Source organism: Choloepus didactylus, chromosome 2 (genome assembly GCF_015220235.1).
Source record: "Choloepus didactylus isolate mChoDid1 chromosome 2, mChoDid1.pri, whole genome shotgun sequence".
NCBI classification, from domain to species: Eukaryota; Metazoa; Chordata; class Mammalia; order Pilosa; family Megalonychidae; genus Choloepus; species Choloepus didactylus.
In genome coordinates, this window is record NC_051308.1 from 167,262,377 (window position 1) to 167,285,096 (window position 22,720).

Consider the following 22,720-nt stretch of genomic DNA (forward strand, 5'->3'; position numbering starts at 1 on the left):
CCCTCATCTCTGCCTCTCACAGGCCACTTCCCTCCAGCCTGCCTGACTGCTGTCTTAGAGGACTTTCCTCAACGCACTGGCTGTTGACTTGCATCAGTGGGAGGGGACGGTGCTCTCTCTCCCTCCCAGGACCTCCCTCACCTGCTTACATATTTCTTAGCTTAAATATACCTTTTCAAGAAAGCCTCATCTTCATCCCCTAGAGCAGTGCTTTTCAAAATATTTCAACCTAGAAGAAGATATTTTACATCATGATTGAGTAGATATATGTACATTTTATATGTACATTTATCTTTAGCTTTTCATTTTATTTTATTTTTTAAAATAATTTTTTAAATAATTAAAAAAAATCATTTAGTGGTTTTTAATATCCTCACAGGATTTTGCAGCCATCATGATCACTGAATTCCAGAGCATTTTCATCACTCCCCAAAGAAAATAAGCATATGTATATTCATATGTATAAAATTGATATAAAGGTTTCATGAAACAATACTTTACTTCATGGGATGCAAGTTGTTACTGTCTATTCCATTCCGTTCTTTTCATTACATTAAAAAGTGCCTCATAGTGACTCACTACATTATTTCGTGTCCCGTCATGGAGTTGTAATCAGTTTGGAAAGCACTACCCTAGACCACGTCAGGTCTCCCTGCTGTGTGTCAAGGCACCATTTTCTTCCCTCACGTGCCCACCACTCCTTGAATGCCTTTCTGTCCTGTACGACTTTATATCCTGTGAGGACAGGGTCTAGCGCTACGTTGTTTTTTGACTTCCTTGTGTCAGTAGTGGGTACTCAATAAATATTTGTTGCCTAAATAAACGTTTGCTTTTGAAAGGGAAAAATAAACCCACACACAGAGGTAAAGAACACAAGTTAAATGAAATGCAGTAAAGGTCTTATCCTGCACTTATTAAGGTGGAGGCCAGCAGCTGTGTAGCCTCTTCCTCCAAAACAGGGATTTGGGCCTGAATTATCCATATAATTGCCTCAGTGCTTCATTTCGCTTTGCCTCGTATTCAGTTTCAGCAGTCCAGTCATCAGAAGGACACTACAGGGGAGTTCAACCAGCGGCACGAGCTTACATCAAAACCCTAAGCAGAAGCTTTGCTGTCGGTGAAGCAGCCAGCCACGAAATTTTCTCAGCCCGCACCCGCACCCCGGTACCTGTCTTTGCCCGTCTCCCGTTTGAAGAGCTCATCGAACTGCAGCATCTTGTGGCGCGTGATCATGAAGGCCTTCAGGCGCGGCAGCACCTGGCTCAGGAGCTGCAGGTTGTTGTAGACCTGGCCCTTGCCATCGCGCCGCATATAGCTGCTGGGGCCCCAGAAGATGAACACGGTGCCCTGGCTCACGTTGAGCAGGTCATGGCGGTTGCGGAGGATCCTCTGGATGCTGGAATGCGCGATGACCCTTAGGCTGGTGCGATTGCCCACGTCGTGTCCATAGCCCCGCGTGGGGGCGTCATTCATGCGGATGACACACTCTGTCTGGTCAATCTGGGTCCCTTGCCGGCTGCGCAGCAGATGCCCCGAGCTCGTCACCAGGGCGCAGTCCTTGCAGTGCATTTTCAGGGGCTGGAAGGCAGTGGGGAGAAGGACACTGTCAGCAGCAAGGGGTTTAACCTGGCAGCAGCAAGCTACCTTCGCGCCTCGGAAGAAAGATGCCCAGCTCCCCTGTCCCTCCTCACCCCAAGAGTATAACCCTTTTGCTATCACTTCATCAGCCCTTACATTCTTTTCCAAGTTGGTGGGAAGGAGATTTGCACAAGAGAAAAAGGGAGAAAGCACTGACCTGCCAAACAGTGGGCTAGGGACTTTACTGATATTATATAATCAAACTGTCACATCAACTCAGTAAGGTTGCCATTGTCATCATTTTATAGATAAGGTTACTCAGATTAGATTTACCCAAGGATGTATAACTAAAAAGCAATTAAGTTACTCACTAGTTACTAGTTATTTTCAACCTTAGATTCTTCTGAATCCATAGTTCCCTCATAAGTTAAAGAAAAGACATACTGCAAATTGCTGTGACATAGCTCAGATGCTCTTAATGCACCTTGTTGAGAGTTAAGCATTTATTAATATTCTTGAAGGCTGTATAAATATGCTGAACTTACGTTAGCATCATCAAAGAATCACACGGGAAATAACATGCAAAGTGTAACCTCTTGAATGCCGTAATTTTGAAACGATCATTAGGATTATTTCCCCTATTTTAAGAGGATAGAGGGAGAAACTGGGTTGGTCCATCTTTATGAATGTACAGAAAGGCTCAAGCTCAGAGCCACAGACCTTATTTGGGGAGTCCATCCCCCACCTGCAGTGAGCATATGTCTTGAGGAAGACCTGGCCACGTAGTGCCCTCCAGGGACAATTCCAGTGGGAATGCTCATTTCAACACCCTGCACACCAATCATTTGCTTTCTGAGCACCTAAGCGCGAGCGAATTGAACATTCCTCTGTTCGTGTTTAATGAGAAATATCTCTTAGTTGCTGTTTGAAGATAATGTAATTAAGGCCTGAGGCCAAGGCCAGCAAGCGTGCAAGGAAACCACAATCAAGAGTCTTGTGAGGGAATGTTGCACTGTTAGATTTTCCCCTTCTTCTGCCCTTCTACACTGTTAACTTTGAGCTGGATAAGCTGGCTCCCTGCGCAATCTCAGGAAATCAGACCCAGTTTAGTACTTTATATATTTAGCCTTGTGTTTACTCTGGGCATTTCTTGAGCCATCTCTCTGTTTTCAGGACCAGAAGGAAAGCACTCTGAGGGCAGCCGTCTTATATCACTGTGTAGTGACAAAGAGCACCGGCTCTGGGAACTGACAGGGTGGTTCCTGCCTTGTCTCTGTCACTTGTTAGCTAGGTGACTGTGGAAAGTCACTAACCTTAACAGTGTTCTCAACTCTGTTCTCAGTGTTCTCAACTCTAAACTGAGGATAATACCTCTCTCTACCTTGGTAGAATGAAAAAACAAAGACACTCACAGTATTGACTTGAACCATTTGAAACTGCCCATATTTGACCATCTGATCTCCAAAAATAGCAATTGCAGGTGGTTGAGCCTAATACTTATCATAGGACCTGGCACAAAGTGACCATTAGATAAGATATAGCTGCTATTATAATGATCATTCAGCATGGAGTTTGTTGTAGGTACTCGGTAAAACAGTACTCATCACATTGGGTTTGTAACTGACACATGTGTTTGTGAAATGGCGCTTCTCCCATTGCAGATTCTCATCAATCAACACTCAATTCCTCTTAGGTGATAGACACTGTGCTAGGCCATAAGAATGCAAACGTGGAGACCACAGAAGCCCTCGGAGACCTTACACTCTAGTGAGAGACAGCAGGAGTATGATATAAAGAAGGATAGAATATGAGGAGAGGGGCTGGCAGAGCACATCTAGACTGGGGCACAAAGGAAAGAGCTGTCCGGTAATATTTATTGCGTGATCATCATGTGCCAGATACTGTTCTGAGTTCTTTATTTAATTGCATAAATTCTTCAAATAATCTTATGAGGTACATCCTATTATTATCCTCCTCATTTTACAAATGACAATACCAAAGTATAGAGAAGTGAAGCAAATTGCTAAAGATTGTATAGTTTGAAAGTGGCCAAGCTGGGATTTGAACACGGTCAGTCTGACTGCAAAGCCCATGAGATTAACCATTATGCCATCACAGTGTAGTAGAATAAATGCCATGGATGGATCCTTTACACATTGCCTATCTTCTTTCCTCCCTCCCAGAAACCCAGTGATGCTGTTTCTTAGGCAGCAGTATTGTTAGAGCTCTTAGGGCACTGGGATGGATGAATGCAGTAAGGGTGACCAGGGTCTTCTATCCAATACCTCCATTCCCCAGAGGTCATTCACAGTAGAACCATCCAACTACTGCCTTAAGTCCATGATGGTGAAATATGGTAAAGACTAAACCTTCCTTTTGAGGAATGGTCTTTTCCTAGATTCCTAGAAAGTGTCCCTTGCACCCTTCAGGAAACTGCTGGAGCTTGGAGTGATGACCCCTCTGAATCTTCTGGGTGAACTGCTGGGGAATGAGGGGCAATTTCAGTGGCCAAAGGATGGTGGGAAAACTAAAATTTCCTTTTCCTTATTTTACCTGTACATCCTGTACATAAATGATGAGGAGGGAAAGTTCAACAAACACTTATCAGCAGACATAGATTCCTTATTATGTGCCAGGCACTGAACTTGGTGTTGCAGAAAAATAAGATTCTTTCCTTTTTCTCAAGGAGTGCACAGTCCGGGGCAAGGGTACCTGCCAGGCAGAAAATTGCAGGAACATACACTAAGTGCTAAAATACACTTAAGCACAAGATGCCATGGGATCAAAGATGAGGAGGCATTTGAGCCTGGCTGGAAGAGTTGAGAGGTGGGAGGACAACCAGGAAAGGATTGTGCAGCAAATACTAGATGAGACCATTTTAAAAAGCAGAGAGTAGTTAACTGTGTCACAAGCCTTGAAAACACAAGTAAAACAAGGCTTGAGAAGTGTTCTTTGGATTGGTGACCTCAACCAAGAGTGTCTCCTATGCGCACAGGTGACAGAAGTCTGATTGTGGTGGGGAGCAAGGAAGTAGAGGTCAAAGTCTGGCTGGAAAGAGCTGATGGCAGAACAGGGCAGAGCCATTGGACTGACTGACACTTAGGGCAATCAATGAACCCGGTTTATCTGAGGCTGTCTTGGTTTTAGCACTGAATGTTCCGTGCCCTGGGAAACCTTTCAGTTTTGGGAAAACTGGGATGGTTGCTCACTTTACTGCTGCTCAAGAAACCCACTTAAAGAAAAAAAAACAAAAACAAAAGTACAAGGCTGAGAAAGATCATCTGCAAATAGCATGTTATTCAGTGATGATTAGGGTCAGGAGACCCATGATCTAAAACTGACTTTTTCACAAATAAGGTATTTAACTTTTTCACCCATTAAAAAAAAGGTTGACTGGAAGGAGATCAACTAGATACTTGTGGCCAAATGACATTCATTCATTCATTCATTCATTCAATAGACATTTACTAAGCACTTAATACACCCCTGAGTTACGGTGTTAACTCAGTACATTTACTTATTAATGTCACTTTGTAAGAGTTTATGCCATTGGTACCTAAGGCTTTTTCTCATCAGCTTCACTTACAACTGACATCCTGAATTTTACCATTTGATTTATAACTTTCAAGATATTGTGCTTATTACTACTCACAGAAAAATTTTGAAGTAAGGTCCCAGTAGCATCTTTCCCCTATAATTAGTCATTCTGCCAGTGATTTTCACAGCAAGAGGCTGGTTGACAGTTGAACCAACCATCTCCTGAAGGAGATTCCAAGGACCTATTTCCTTTGCCCACAGGAGGCCAACTGAAGAAGACCCTTTCCAGAGAAAGCCAAGGTTCTGACCAGGCCACAAGGAACTTCTGTGATGACTAGACACCAACAAAACACCCCTGAATCCAGAGAGTCCCAGAAGGCTCTCCTGCAGGATTCCTGCCATCTGACTTAGCTCTGAAGCATTGAGAACCTTGAGCACCAAAAGCCATTCTTGGAGTTGTGCAGATTCACCAAACAATGCAAAAAAGATCAAAGTCTGAATTGTGCCTAAAGTGCCTTTTGGTAAGTGGTGCCAATGAAATGACAATAGCTGTTCTAAATTCAATGTTACACTTCCAGCAGCTGAGCAAAAGCATGTACCAAAGTCTGAATCACTTCCAAAGAAGGAGGAAATTAAGTCTGTTTTCTACATGCAAAGGAATTATTGATGTCTTGGGAGGCAGAATGACTAAAAATTATACAATCTGTGTGACCCTAATTCTCAGAACGTTTTACAACACTCTGAGAGAGCCATGTTTCTCCACTTCTCAGTCCCACTATAATCTTAATGATATGGGTGGAAATATCATTATTATTCATTATAATTTAAGACTCCTGATGCAGCGTTTACATGTACTTCTCTGAAGCACTCATATGCTGGGCTGATGAATCACTAAGTGGACCACAGGAAAGTGAACTTGTGACTCTGCCAGTCTGCCTGGGAGATGAAATACCACTGAGGACACTGGAAGGGAGGTGGCTCCCAGGAATCAACCTCCCTGCTTCTTTGGTACAGTTTCCTTGAAGCCCCATTTGGTAAGGCGTTCCATCCATTGGTAGGAAACATGGACACTCCTATTAAGTCACTCCAGTCTTAGAAATCTCCATCCTGAAACATATCAAACCCTTATTAACACTGGATGAATGGGTGGATGGGTAAATGAAGAAATGAATGCCAGCCTCCTGCTTTCTTGGTCCTCTTAGAAAACCTACCTTCAGAGACATAAAAAGTAGATTTAATGTAGTGTCCTTACCAAGAACTTGCCTATAAACTCCAGGCCTTCGTACTGATGCTGTGGACAGAAGAAGGGGGAGTAGGCTGTCTGCAGAGAAGGAAGCTGTGGTCATTTGCCTTACAGCAGCCTCCAGGCCTGGGGAGCCTTAATGGCCAGAGCCCAGGGCACTGCTTGGAATTAATGGCTGGCTGGGAAAATGGCCCAGGACACAGTAAGGGCCATTAAGCCCAGCTAGTTATTAATCCCTAGTAAGAGCTTGATGCCAAGGTCATTAGAGCTGTTGTGAGGTGAAAAATGCCCAGGAAAATCTACAGTGCACAGAGGAGTTACCCACTCTCCAGGCAGCTGATGCTCAGAGCTGCAGTCTGCCCCATGAAGCTGCCGTACAGGTGCCCATGGGAGACAGGCAGGCTGGTGCCTGAGGGGGAGGTAAGCACGCATACCAGACTTGACATTTCTTTTCTTTTCTTTTTATTGTGGTAAAGATACATAATATAAACATTTCCATTTTAACGATTTTTAAGTGTGCAATTCACTTGCATTCATTTACAGTGTTATGCCACGGTCACCACCATCCATCACCAAAACTTTTCTACCACCCCAAATAGAAAACTCTATATCCATTAAACCACAACTCCCTTCCTCCTACCTCCCAGCCCCTGGGAACCTCTAATTTACTTTCTGTCTCTATAAATTTCCTTACTCTAGGTATTCCATGTAAGTGGAATCATACAACATTTGTCTCTTCTGTTTGGCTTACTTCATGAGTGAACATGCTCTCTTTAAGATTTGTAACAGGTATTGGAACTTTGCCATTTCGTTTTTGGTGTCACTTTTGCTCTGATAATTTGTAAGAATTTGTCACCATCCCTACCACCTAGGACAGTGTCTGCCATTTAGTGGGGGCTTATGAGTATTTTAGAATGAGTCAACAAGTTTGCCCTTCTATCCTGTGTGCTCCACCCCCAAAACAAAAACAAAAACAAAATTAGGGAAGAGGAGAGGAAGCATGGCAATGTTCATCACAATTTGCTCCATAGTAGTGATTCCTGTTTCGGGAACTGTGCTCAGGGAATCAGGTCTTATTTCTGTCATGGCCCAAAGAGCAAGGGCAGAGGAGGATGCCTCCTGAGCCTTTCTTTAGAGAACAGAGCAGGCCAAGTCAAATTAAACTTGACACCTAAAGCACTCAGTGATGTCCTTGCAAACATTTGCAGCACGGCAATATCAGGCTTCACTTTTTAAAATTCTGATTTATTTGGCAGAGGAGAAGGTACCTCAGAGCATAATGTCCATTAGCTCAATAATGAGACCAGTCTTGCTTTGGGAGCTGCCTGTTGGTCTGGAGCAAACATAAGATATATTAAATAGCTGCAGGTGTTTCTAGAATTGCTGCACTTTCCAGTTTGATGTTTTCCTGTAATTACTGGGCTTTTATTAGCTGTCAATCTCAGTTCAGTCTGACACTAGGTTTAAACCACTCTGATTATTTAATGTGATTCACCAGAAAAATGTTCCTCTTCCAGGCTGCAACTTTCTTATTTAAAGACAAGTCCACCCACCAGCCTTCAGTACCAAGAAGTCCTCCTCTCTCTACCCACTGCTGCATTGTATGATTTCAGTCTATTGGCTGGCTAGGGTTGAAAGAGCTCCATGATCAGGAGGCAGTACTGAGCAGGGTTTAAAATATGGCCTTTGGAATCACCTGACTTTGAATCTGTTTCTCCCACTCCTTAGGTGGATAATTTTGGGCAAGTGGCTGTGCCTTTCTAAGCTCCAGTTTCCTCATCTGTAATATGGGTACAGTAAAGCCAATAACAAAGGAAAGGTTTGCCATCCCAATGAATGGTGCACTTTACACCAATTTGCTCAAGCTTAAAGAATCAAGGACCATCTTTGATAGCTCTCTTTTCTACCCACTACAATCCATCTAATCCTGTTGGAAATTTTCCTTCCACGTGCATCCCAAATCCTACCACTTCTCACCGTCCCTGCTGCCACCACCTTTATCTAAGCCACCATCATCTCTTAACTCCTGCAGCACACTCTTAACTGTCCTTTACTTTCCTATATTCCTGTCCCCAGGAAGCTCCTGGAGTGACCTTTATTATGTAAATAAGATCATGTCACCTACCTGCTTAAAACCTCTAAGGGCTTCTTACTGCTCTGAGAATTAAAACAAACAAACTGTAAATCAAATGTTAACCTCATCTTCAAGATCTACAGTTCAAATCCTTGTCTATCATCTTAAACAGCACTCTCCATTGATCATACCGCCATTTCTCCATCACTTGGTCACACCAAGTTCATTCTTGTCTAATGTGCTTTGTGTTAGCTAGTCCCCCCACCCAAACCACTCTTCCCCTGGTCTTTGATGGTGACTCCTCACAGTCTTCAGGTGTTAGCTCAAATCACCTGCCCAGGAAGACTTCCTTGCCCACTCAGTATAAACCAGCCCTCTTTCCCATCTTCTGTCACACTTGCCCATTATCTAAGCTGATTTTTTTTAAACACACATCTCACTACTTGAAATTATTGGGCTTGTATGTTTACATGTTTATTGTCTTTCCTTTTTACTACACTGTAAGGAGAGACTTGGTCTTATTCATACTGTAGATCAGCACCTAGGAGAGTGTCTAGTATGTGGAAGGTGTTCAACAAATTGTTTTCAATTAACGATTGAATGATAGGCATGTAAATGACTTACCACAGTGCCTGGCACATAAAAAGCATTAAATAAATGTGTTTATTGCATTTAAGTATCACTTTTCCGCCAGGAACCAGTCCCTCATATTTTTCTGCCTGGATAGCTAGGTCGTCTTTTCTAAAGCACAGTATTCAGAAACTCATGCATATGTTATAACTACTCTCGGCACTAGATGACCTTCAGGAAAAGTTGAGGAAATCCCATGGTGCCATTAGATTTTTTAAATTGCATTCTATTTTTAAAATTTATCTTTTAACAGCTTTATTGTGATATAATTTACATACCATAAAATTTACTCATTTTTCCTTAACATAATAAGAAGCATATATGCAAAAAACCACTGCAAACAGCATACTTGATGGTGAAAGACTGAAAGCTTTCCTTCTAAGATCAGGAACAAGACAAGGATGCCCACTGTCATTACTGTTATTCAATATTGTATTGGAAGTTTTAGCTAGAGCAATGGCAAGAAAAAGAAATAAAAGGCATCCAAATTGGAAAGGAAGTAGTAAAGCTTTCACTGTTTGCAGATGACATGATCCTATAGAAAGATCCTGAAAAATCTGTAACAAAGCTAGTAGAACTAGTAAGTGAAGTCATCAAAGTGGTAGGATACAAGGTCAACACCCAAAAATCAGTAATGTTTCCACTTACTAGTAAGGAACAATCTGAAAAGGAAATCAAGAAAAAAATTTTCATTTACAATAGCAACCAAAAGAATCACATATCTAGAATTAAATCTAACCAATGACTTAAAAGACTTATATGTGGAAAACTACAAAACAATGCTAAAAGAAATCAAAGAAGACCTAAACAAATGAACAGATATTTTGTGTTCATATATTAGAAGACTAAATATTGTTAAGATATCAATTTTACTGAAAGCATTTTAGATTCAACAGAATCCCATCAAAATTCCAACAACCTTCTTTGCAGAAATGGAAAAGCCAATTATTATACAGAAGGGTAAGGGGCCCTTAATAGCCAAAAACATCTTGAAAAAGAGGAATGAAATTGGAGGACTCATACTTACTGATTTTAAAACTTACTACAAAGCCACAGTAATCAAAACAGCATGGTACTGGCATAAGGATAGATATACAGACCAATGGAATCAACTTGAGAGTTCAGAAATAAACCCTTATATCTGTGGCCAATTGATTTTTGACAAGGCTGCCAAGTCCACTCAATTGGGAAAGAATAATCCCTTCAACAAATGGTGCTGGGAAACCTAGATATCCATATGCAAAAGAATGAAGGTTGATTCCTACCTCACAGCATATACAAAAATTAACTCAAAATGGATCAAAGACCTAAACATAAGATCCAGAACTATAAAACTCCTGGATGAAAGCCTAAGGAACCATCTTCAGGATCTCCTGTTGGGCAATGGTTTCTTATACTATGCACCCAAAGCACAAGCAACCAAAGAAAAAAACAGATAAATGGTATCAAATGGTATCACATGACAATTAAAAACTTCTGTGCATCAAAGGACTTCATTGTTAAAGTAAACAGACGACCTACAAAATGGAAGAAAATATTTGAGAACCACTTATCTGGTAAAGGTTTAATATCCAGAATCTATAAAGAAATCCTATAACTCAACAACAAAAAGACAAACAACTCAGTTAAAAAAATGTGCAAAAAGTTAAATAGATATACAATGGCTAAAAAACACATGAAAAGATGCTTAACATCATTAGCCATTAGGGAGATGCAAATGAAAACCACAACAAGATACCATTTCTCATCTACTAGACAGGCAACTATTTAAAAAAAGAAAGTTACAAGTGTTGGGGAGGATGTGGAGAAATAGGAACACTTCTTCCTTTTTCGATGGGAATGTAAAATGGTGCAACTGCTGTGTAAAACAGTTTGGTGGTTCCTCAGAAAGTTAAGTATAGAATTACCATGTGACCCAGCAATCCTACTTCTTAAGTATACACCAAAAATAATTGAAAGCAGGGACTGAAACAGATATTTGCACACTGGCATTATTCACAATTGCTGAAAGATGGAAGCAACCCAAGTGTCCATCAACTGATGAATGGATAAATGAAATGTGGTATTTACCCACAATGGAATATTATTCAGTTGTGTAAAGGATGCAATGACATGGATGAACCTTGAAGACATCATGTGGAGTGAAATGAGTCTGACACAAAAGGACAAATATTGTATATTTCACTGATATGAAGTAATTAGAATCATAGTCATAAGCTAGAATATAGATTACCAAGGGCCAGGATAGGGATAGGGAATGGGGAGTTAATGCTTAACTGGTACAGAATTTCTGTTTGGCATGGTGGAGAAGTTTTATTATGGATGGTCAGATGGTAGCACAACACAAAACTGTGAATGTAATTAACATCACTGAATCATGTATTTGAATGTGCTTAAAAGGGAAAATTTTAGGTTGTGTGTATGTTACTAGAATAAAAATGAAAAAAAATTCCCACAAAACCCCACAAACTGTACTCAAGTTGTACCTCAACTGCACAACACAAAAGTGAACCCTAATGTAAATTGTGAACTATAGTTAATAGTACAATTATAATAATATTCTTTCAGTCTTAACAAAGTTACCACACTAATGCCAAGTATTAATAATAGGGAATCTGTGTGTGTGTGTGTGTGTGTGTGTGTGTGTGTGTGTATAGGGGTGGTAGTATGGGAGCTCTGTATTTTCTGCATGATTTTTCTGTAAATCTACAACTTCCCTAGTAAAAAAATATTATGGTTAAAAATTCAGTACTTCATTCCTTTTTATTGCTGAATAATACTCAATTGTTTGTATATACGACATTTGTTTAGCTGTTCATCAGTTGATGGGCATTTGAGTATTTGAGTTGTTTCCACTTTTTGGTTATTATGAATAATGCTGTTACGAACGTTTGGGTAAATTTTTTTTGTGTGTGGATATATGTCTTAATTTCTCTTAGATGGATAGCTAGGAGTGGAATTGCTGGGTCATATGACAACTTTATTTTTAACATTTTGAGAAATTCCCAAATTTCTTTCCAAAATATGTATACCATTTTACATTCCCACCCACAATGTATTATGGTTCCAATTTCTCTACTTCCTCATCAGCACTTGGTGTTGTCTGTCTTTTGGATTATAGCCATTCTAGTGTGTGAGAGGATGTACAAGTAACTTGTACTTTTGACTTGCACATTCCTAATAAGTAATGATATTATCTTTTCAAGGCTTATTTATGCCATTTGTTTTGGGTTTCTAATTCCATAAATTGTGCCCCACTTTCCACCCTAAACAAGTGCCACTGAGGGTAGGTGATTTTATTTAACTCCGTGTCAATGTTCTGCCAACTTCCTCAGGAGTCTTGTGTGTGTGGGACCCATTGGTTAGAGGACACTGGATGGTCCGCATGTCCAGAGAGCCGAGAGAATGAGAGAGGGCCCATTTAATCAGTACACTTATGTCTAGGGGATAAATCCAAAATGGAAATAGGTGAATGGTGGCTGGGAAATATTTTTATATTCAAAGCAGGCTTTGCAGACTGTGCTGGTTTGAATATGTTATGTCCCCCAAAATGCCATTATCTTTGATGTAATCTTGTGTGGGCAGACATATCAGTGTTGATTAGATTGTAATTCTTTGAGTATTTCTGTGGAGATGAGACCCACCCAACTGTGGGTGATGACTCTGACTGGGTAATTTCCATGGAGGTGTGGCCCCGCCCATTCAGCATGGGTCTTGATGAGTCTACTGGAGCACTATATAAGCTCAGACAGAAGGAGTGAACTTGCTACAGCCAAGAAGGACACTTTGAAGAATTCAAAGAAGCTGAGAGAGTAGCTGCAGATGAGACACAGTTTGAAGATGGCTGTTGAAAGCAGACTCTTGCTCTGGAGGAGCTAAGAGAGGACAAACACCCCAAGAGCAACTAAGAGTAACATTTTTGAGGTACTGCAGCCTAGAGAGGAATGTCTAGTAAAAAGCCATTTTGAAGCAGAAGTTGGAACAGACACCAGCCACGTGCCTTCCCAGCTAACAGAGGTTTTCCGGACACCATTGACCATCCTCCAGAGAAGGTACCTGATTGTTGATGTGTTACCTTGGACACTTTATGGCCTTAAGACTGTAACTGTGTAACCAAATAAACCCCCCTTATAAAAGCCAATCCATTTCTGGTGTTTTGCATTCTGGCAGCATTAGCAGACTAGAACACAGACTAACATTGGAAAATTCACTTCCCCTTAATCATATTACATTGAAATGAGTTTCACAGAGCAGTATCTCTGGCAGAAATCTGAGGCTTTACTAATCTAGGTCAGCAATTCTCACACTGTGGTTCTGAGACCAGGAGCAACAACAAAGCTCAGGAACTTGTTAGAAAAGCAAATTTGTGAGCCCCATCCAAGATCTACAGAATCAGAAACTCTGGCACAGGGCCCAGGAATCTGAGTTTCAGTAAGCTCTACAGGGGATTCTGATGCTCAAGTTTGAGAACATCTGGGCTTAGGTATTCCACTGATTTTACAGACAAAGAAGCTGAAATTCAGGAGGTTATGTGATTTGCTCAAGGTGAAAGAGCTAAAAGCAGCATCTGGACTGAACCCCAGGTCTCCTTACTCTTAAAATTCTAAGAAAATCTGCCTATGTCCATAGACTTCTCAAAGTCACCAGGGATCACTGAAAAGGAATCATGGATTAACATCACTCTTAAGATGGAGCCTAAAACTGGAAGTGGTTTGTGGAGACAGGTGAACAAGGGATATCCCTTCCCTCGTTTGACAAGCTGCCTTCTAGCTGGGCTTCCTGCCTCTGCACCACCAGCCCGGTTATCTGGAATAAGTAACTGGGAATATCTGCCACTGAGAATGTCTACAGAGTGTCTAAATCCCCTATTACTGGGTGTGATAGATTATGTACCCCCTCAAAAGACATATTCTTAATCTTAATCTGCATTCCTTTGGGGGTGAATTTATTTGTAAATGGGACCTTCTGAAGATGTTATTTTTAGTTAAGTGTGGCCCAAGTGAATTACGGTGGCCCTTAAACTGGTATTACTGGAGTCCTTTATAAGCAGAAGAAATTCAGACACAGTGAGTCAGAGGTTGCTGCAAGGAGAAGCCAGAAGTCAGAAGAAACTGGAAGAGTAGACACAAGGAGAGATGGCCATGTGAAGTGGAGGCAGAGATGCAAGCCAAGGAACCCCCCAAGGATTGCTGCAAGCCAGCAATTAGAATTCTATAGGCTCTGAGAGAAAGCATGGTCTTGCTGACTGTGCCAGTTTGAATGTATTATGTCCCCCAAAATGCCATTATCTTTGATGCAATCTTGTGGGGGCAGACGTATCAGTGTTGATTAGATGGTAATTCTTTGAGTGTTTCCATGGAGGTGTGGCCTCGCCCATTCAGTTTGGGCCTTGATTAGTTCACTGGAGCCCTGTAAAAGCTCAGACAGAAGGAGTGAGCTTGCTACAGCCAAGAGGAACACAGGAGCTGAGAGAGGAGCTCCTGAAAGAGGAGACATTTTGGAGATGGCCTTTGAAAGCAGTGGTTTGCTCCTGAGAAGCTAAGAGAGGACTAACGCCCCAAGAGCAACTAAGAGTGACATTCTGAAGAGGAGCTGCGGCCTAGAGAGGAACGTCCAGGGAGAAAGCCATTTTGAAACGAGAACTCTGGAGCAGATGCCAGCCACGTGCCTTCCCAGCTAACAAAGGTTTTCCGGACACCATTGGCCATCCTCCAGTGAAGGTACTTGATTGCTGATGTGTTACCTTGGACACTTTATGGGCTTAAGACTGTAACTGTGTGACCAAATAAACCCTCTTTTATAAAAGCCAATACATTTCTGGTGTTTTGTGAAAAGGCAGCATTAGCAAACTGGAACACTAAGGCCTTGATTTTGGACATCCAGCCTCTAAAACGATGAGATGATAAATGCCTATTGTTTATGCCAAAATTTGTATGATATTGTCATAGCAGCCTGGCAAACTAAACATAGGGAAACACTGAATGTCTCTGTGCATGGCTGTGGGCTACTCTTGCTTCGGAAGTTTGGCCACTGGGGCTTCCCTCTGGCCGGCACCACCCCTCCCACGTCAGGATCTTCCTGCCACTGGCAAGGTCTCCACCCTCTACCTGTTATCCTCCCACCAGCGCCCCCACCTACCAATGGTCCTTCCTGAGTTGCAGCTTTTGCCCTTATAGGTCTTTCTCTCACAGATGCCAGAGTGACGTTTTAAAGCATAAATCATGCCACTCCCCTACCTCGCTTGAAAAGTAAAATACAGACTCTTTACCTGGTCAGCCTCTTGCCTGCCTCACTGCCCTCACCTCTCTTCACTCTCCCCTTCACCCCTATGCTCCAGCCCATTTGATCTCCTTTCTGCTCCCGGGAGACAGCAGGCATTCCTTCTCTCACCTCTGGCATTTGCTTCCCCAGCTCTTCCCATGCTTGTCCCTTCTCACCTTTCAGTCCTCAGCTTAAAGCCACCTCCCCCAGGAGGCCCTCCCTGACTGCCCCGACTGGATGGGGTCTGGCCCACTTATTCTATAACAAATATTAACCCAAATAACTTTGACTAAATGGTCAACTAATGTGCCAGACACTGTTTTAAGCACAATAGATAGATTATCTCACTCAATCCTGAATACAGTCCTCTCCGAGAGGCAGGTTCTACCATTGTCCCAATTTTATTGGATGAGGAGGTTGATGGCAATTCATCACTCATCATGACCCTGTACATTTCCTTCACGGCACTTACCACAGTCTCTAATGGTTTAAAATGTGTATTTCTTTATAGTCTGTCCCTCACTACTAAAATGTGAGTGTCGTGAGGGCAGGGATCCTGCCTGATACATGGTATAGGACAGGTGCTCAAGAAATAAAGAAACTCCTTAATAAAGGGCTGCCTTACTTTCTCAGCAAGCAGTCGATGACTCCCCTCCGTCCAAAAGGGGAGGGGACGAGGTGTGTGACACAAGCAGGACTCAACCCATCTCTTCTCCGGAATTCCAGCACACTGGTTGGTGTTATGCCCTGGCTCATCTCTCAACCTTCTAAGTAACTCCCTGATGTGACTTCCGTCAAAGGTCACTCAGGATGCACTTAGTTCCTCTAGGAGAGATTGGAGATAAAGCTCCCCTTGCGTTTATCAAAACAAACAAAAAACTGCATTTTCATTAGCATAAGGTGGTATTTATTACTAAACCACAAGCTTGATCCCACAAAACTGGCTTCCTTGGCCTCTGCTGTAGTTGAAAGGGCCAGAAGATAAATACAGGATAGCCCAAGTCTGGGAACATAACTACGACTTGATAGTCAAAGACAAGTGCATTATGAGGACTTGGAGCTCTACCTCATAGCTGGATTAAATGCGGGAAAAAGCTAAGGTTTCAGTTGATCAAATGAGAAAAAATCAACTGAACAATAAATTTAGCACGTTAAAGTAGAAAGAGCAGTGGCTTTGGCATCAGACTTAGGTTCCAATCAGTTTGTCATTATTGGTATGTACTCACCTATTCTCAGCCCCAGTTTGCGCCTCTGTCAAATGGCCATGGTAGACTCTCAGTAAAGAGGAACTATTAATATTATTATGGATTAATTATTAGAGACTCTCCTGAATGACCAGCTGCACCCTCTCCCCTCATATCTAGTCACTCACTAACTGGGCTGACTCAACCTCCTCTATCTCGGTGGAATTGGTCGTTTCTATCCACATGCGTAATGCTTCCTCCACCCTGTCCCTTGTTCAATCCACTACCATCTTTGCCAGATCACTGCCATGCCCCACAGCTAGTTCTCCTGAATCTCTTCAGTCAATTCACCACACCTTCTAATAGGCACATCTAATTATGACCTGCTCCCCTCCTGTTGCTTTGAAGATGTGGTCCTTCCCGTGGCTTACTGGTCTTGCTATCTCATCAAGCTCCTCTGTATCCCCCACCCCTCATGGCTATCTACATTCCAGTCACACTGACCTTGTATGATTTTGTAGCTTTCTCCTAGCTGCAAGTGGCACCACTCAGCAGGCACTACCTTAGGGCCTTTGTACGTACTTTCTCCTGAACCACAGCTTCCTCAATTATAAACCAGAACACTAATCCCTACCTTGCAGATTTATTTCCAAGCTTAAGTGAAGTAATAATTTTAAAAGTTTCTATTCCCTGTCTCCTTTTCCTATCTATTTTTTTTTTTAAACTCCTCTCTCATTCAAAGCATCACGACCTTCAGGAAACCATCCATAAACTCCAAGACTAGCTCAGCATCCTGTTTGTCTCTTTATAATTCCCATCACATCTGTAACCACTGATTCAGTGTCTCTCTCTTCCCCACAAAATAACAAGTTCTTAAGAACTGGATTCATGTCTGTGGGGTTTAGGTCACCACAGTATTCGCAGAACCTAATACATGGTAGTTGCTCACTAAATATTTGCTATGCAAATAAATAAATTAGTTAATTCAGGTGAGGGGATCCTTCCAGAGCCATAGCCTCTCCCAGGCTTAATGTTTTTGGTTTCCATTTTCACTTGTTATTCCTGATTATAGACTAAGAGACAAATCCTTCTAAGCTAGAATATTTAATTTGGGGCAAATACTCATTTTCTCATAGAAGACTGAGTGGCACAAATTAAACCAATTGCACCGTAACCTGAATTTTTATTCACTTTATTATCTAATCATAAGAGGTTTCCAAAATGAGTCGTTATTTGATGTTCTGGACACTGAGTACCGCCAGGTAGCAAATAACCAGATTGTGTCAGTGTTGACACTGGTTCTTAAGCTGATGGTTTGTTTATTGAACTGCCTACTTTAGAGGCTCTGAAAGTGAAACAATGGTCATGAGCAGCTTGGATAACAATTCAGCACCCCATCTGGAAACAAATGAGTAAACAGAATCGTAATTTTTCACTTTGCCAAGCTCAGTGAATACCATCTTCATGAGCTACCAGCAAAGCAGCCATTGGTTAAATAAATAAAACATGAGGCTAGGAACAGGGTTATTGATGCAGGCACAGCCTACACATTTGCTGACCACTGATGGACATTAGCTGTGGCGTTCACACTGGGGGAGTACTTTGCCACCTGCTCTAATCTTGCTAAACATGATGCATCCTCTGGGCCACAGAATGGCTTACTCTATATTAGTGAAAAATCAACTTTGCTCAACATATAGTTATTAAGCACCTACTGTTTGTATAATGGAAGTTCTTGGGCAGGCTGCCCAGCACACAGCTGCTTCCTCTCCTCTACCAGTATCCAGATCTGGAGAGGCACTATAAAATACAAGGAAGCAGATTCTTGCCAAAAAGTGACAGTGATGCATCTCAGTTCCTTCAAGAATCTTGGGTGCAAATGAAGGCAGAAAAGATTAATAGCATAAGAAAGTTGCAGGGTTTAAAAAGTTCTTTTTTAGGGAGGGGAAATATTTTTTTAAAGAAACAGGGAGAATTTTTACCCCATCTTCTCCTTTTCTTGGTACTCCTCTGTTGGCTTCATACATTTATTTTAGATCTTTCTTTGGTACACACTCAAATATCTCAGTAGATCTTTAACTCCTGGTAGCCTTTCAAGAGCCTCACTCTTGGCTTTAGCCATCAATTTTAGGAGGCGTGTCCCATATTCTAGCTCCTCCTCTATCCTAACCTGGGTGCCAATTCCCTGGGATCCTTTGGATTATTTCTTTGGGGGGGGAGAATAACCAGAAAACCAGGTCCCATAAATGCCAAAATATCAATAATCATGGCTACCATTTTTTACAGAGACAATTTTTTATGTTGTTATTGTCTTAGTTAATCCTCAAAGTAAACCTGCAATGTACTTATTATTATCTTGGTTTGCATTTAAGGAAACAGAGGTTCAGAGATTAAATTGCTCAAGGTCATAGACTATTTAAGGCACAGTCAGTGTTGGTGAATAGGTCAACGACACTCCCAAGCTAGTGCTTGCTCTTTCCACCACAAGAGGCCAAACAGAGATGAGTGAAAGGTTTGGAAAGAAAAGAAGATTGAGGTGTCATAAAAGAAGAATAAAAAGAAAAGCTACTTAGGAGAAGGACTAATAGATGAGAAAAATGCCAGGATAAATTAAAAGGCATTAAGAAACAAAGAAATGAGAGGCACTGAGAAGAGAAAGTAACTGTAAAAATTCTGAGGGGCCAGAAAGGTTAAAGAGGAGACTCAGAACAGCCTAGAATTCTGGAGGCATTCAGTGCAGGAACAAACATTTCTATGCCACTCAAAAACCGAAGGTATAGAACACACTGCATTATAATAAGTGACATGCATAATGGTGATTATAAGTCATCAAGGACAGCTTAAATTAAGTTAAGCTCTGTTCGCTTAGGTAGGAGAGTATAAAATCAATTTGGAACCTTCAAAAATAATTTAGATAAATAAGATTTGGTGCTAAAAGGGATTGTGCTTATGTTATTTTAAGCCTTGCTTGTAAAACTCATTCTTTCAGCCATACTTCAAAATGAGGTGCTAGACTACTTTGAAAAGTTATTGCTTAAGGGTAAATAAGCTTTGCTTTCCTCGCTCAGGTGTCAAAATGTTGTCAAACTGTCTACCGAAACGGATGCTTCCTCCATAGTGCAGAATCATATGAAAGAAGTGGCTGATGTTAGTTAGAATAGTCATTGGATAGAAGTGGCTGTCAGCCAGAGACTATATTGCTAGCCTCCATGACTCTAAGGGGCGCCATGGGCCTCCCAATGGAATGCAAGCAGGAGTCAGTGAGAGTTAAGAAATAGGTGCATTCTCCAACTTTTCCGCCTCTGAGGCCTTGATATACAGGAGCACAGTGAACTTGGAAGCTATGTGTTGAAGTTGGCAGAGCCACAGAATGGAAGGAGACCAAGTCCCTGAATCATTGGTTGAATGAGAGCTATTAGGAACTCCCACTTCTTAGACTGTTAGCAAGAAGAAACTGGTCATTTCTGAGCCATTTATACATTTTTTGGATCTCTCTGTGACAGCAGTCAGTGTAACTGTAATTATTGTATCAGACAGCCAGGACACCTTTTCTTTTTTCTGCTTACCGGGCTAAGTGGTCAGAGTACAGGAACTATGTTTTCTTTCTAAAGTACAGTTTTGATCATGTCACTCCAACTCACGGATTTTCAGTAACTCCCTATTGCCTACATTTCTTAAAGTGACCTTCCTGTCTCATCTTTCACTGATCCATTTCAATAACCCTAAACTCCCCCAAACTGGACCACTACTCAATTATCTAAATGTGCCCCACCCTTGCCTTTACCCACAGAGCAGCCTCTATCTGGAAATGTACTCTCACCTCCCTGGTCTCCAGTCACTGAAAACCTATGCATCATTCAAGGTCCTATGTAAAGGCCACTTGCTCAATAAAGTCATCCTCAATTCCAATTGCTTGGGTCCAGATCCCATCACCTACCAGCCATTGACCTAGGGAAAATTTCTTAATTTCTTTGTGCCTTAGTTTCTTCATCTATGAAATAAGGGTAATAATAGAACATACCTCACAATGCTCTGAGGATTAAATGGGTTAATTCTCAGGAGAGCTCCAGCCTGCTCCTATGCCAGTAGCATAAGCCAGTTTATACCTCAGTTATTTCTTCACCACTTTTGACCTCCTTGGGAGACAGAGTAGCATTTTATCTTTGTGCCTCAAACTGTCCCTAAAAGTGGCTCAAATGTAGAAAGATGCCCATCTTTGTTGGCTAGGAATGAACATATTAATTCCTAAAACTGCATGGGTTGGGTTTCATTCCTTCATTCATACTTCGCCCAGGGGACTATGATGTTTTCTCCCAGCTTGAATTCTAATCAGAGGCTTGCCTTTTCAAATGTACTGGCATTTTGAAGGAGCTCTGAGCACTTTTCCTACTTCTGATGAAATTGCCCACCCTTGATAATGGGAAACTTTTTCACCAAGAAGTTTTGTTTAGGCTTCTTTTTTGCTTTTTTGCTTTCTCCTTCCCTCTCCTATTCTTAAACTTTTTTTTTTTTTATTTGGAAATGCTTTCAAACTTACAGGACAGTTGCAAAAATAATACAAACTCCATACAGAGAATTTCAACATATTCTGCCACCCTAGTACCCAGATCCACTAACTTCTAACATATTGCCACATTTGCCACTATCCTATCTAACTATCCATCTATCCATCCAACCAACCAACCATCCATCCATCAATCACCTGTCTACCTACCTACCTATTTATCTATTTTCTAAACATTTGAGAGTAGATTGTATACTCCAAGCATACTCCTTGAACACCTAATACTTTCATGTACATTTCCTAAGAACAAGGATATTCACTTATGTATCTGGTTCAAGAAATTTAACATTGACATAAAGCTTAAATTCTATATTCCACTTTTTTCACAATGCACTTTTGGATCTTTTTTTCTTTCATTATTAGATCCAGTCTAGGATCATGTATTGCATTTAATTGTCATTGTCTCTTTAGTAGCTCTCTCTCTCTTTTTTTTAATCGTGGGAACATAAACATATACAACATAAATGTTCCCATCTCAACACCCCCAAGCATACAATTCAGTGAGATTAATCACATTCATAATGTTGTGCCACCCACATCACCACCCATTTCCAGAACTTTCCCATTATTTGGCTTTTACAGCACAAGACTGAGTGAGTCACTCTGGTCAGGCTGAGCAGAGGTGGTGGACCAATTTCTTCTTTTGTACTTATTGCTGGAAATGCCTGAGATTTCAGTGATGCTCAGGGTTTGTCTGGAGATGCCATGGAGGGGTTAAATAATTTGAGACTGGAAGGACTAAATATCCTTCAGAGCTGACAGCGTGCGGGAGGCCAGGAGGCACAGACAGGGGTCACTGGAGGGCGGCATTGTTAAATACAGAATCTTGACAGAGCGTATTCCCCACTGATCTGGCCGGCTCATATTCTGTTACACTCAGGGCTGAAGTGATGTTTGCTTCAAAAATAAGACTTACTTCGGAGGGCTACTAGGACTGTAAATCAGTCTTCAGTTACACACAGGAGGACATGTCTCTAGAACATTATTTGTGCTTAAAAATATTAAAGCAGTGAAACTCTCCCACTCTTTAAATGCTATTGGTATTAAATTATCCCACTTTCTAATAGACGTTCCCCCTTGGGTGGCACATTGAATTTTTACCCTCAGTATATCTGAAGCTGAGCTCATCTTCAATCTCCCCAAACTTGCCCCTTTTCCTCCCATAATGTGAAGCTCCTACCCTTATCCAAGCCAGAAACCTGAGAGTCACATCTATCCCCTCACGTTCCTTCTCCACCTCAGCCAAGCAATCGAGATGTCCAGTTATCTAACTCATCCTCGAGTTCTCTCAATTCTTTTCCATCTTTGCCATTCCCATTGTAAACTCCTCAGTTCAGTTCTCCACCATCTCTCACCTGGGTTACTGCAGCTCTGTATTATTTCTGTTGTTGATTTGCCAGAGATCCTCACTAGTTACAAACCCCTTGGGCATGTTGTCTTATCCATGGAGCTAAGCCCAGTCTCTGACACATAGTAGATCTCAATAAATCATCACCCATCTTGAACCTGTACTTCCAGACATCAAGGAAGCCAAGGGAAAGTCAAAGTGAACCCTTACCCCCTGCACCTAAGTCTAGGCACTCAGAGGTTGGGTCCAAGCATAAAGGAAACTCAGCACCTTCAGTCCACTTTCAGTATAAAAACAACAT

The 22,720-nt window shown here is 41.5% G+C and overlaps 1 protein-coding gene across 5 annotated transcripts in view; it reads right to left on the reverse strand.

Annotated features, from left to right (window-relative positions):
- Positions 1-22,720, reverse strand: part of ST6GALNAC5 (ST6 N-acetylgalactosaminide alpha-2,6-sialyltransferase 5) — a 212,906-nt gene that overhangs the window by 45,643 nt on the left and 144,543 nt on the right. For 4 of the 5 annotated variants that reach the window (XM_037826890.1, XM_037826887.1, XM_037826888.1 and 1 more), the window contains exon 3: positions 1,169-1,578. In XM_037826890.1, coding sequence (XP_037682818.1) covers positions 1,169-1,578 — 410 coding nt within the window. Of the gene's footprint in view, positions 1-171; positions 230-1,168; positions 1,579-22,720 lie in introns of all 5 variants that reach the window. The other variant, XM_037826891.1, reaches the window with a different exon arrangement.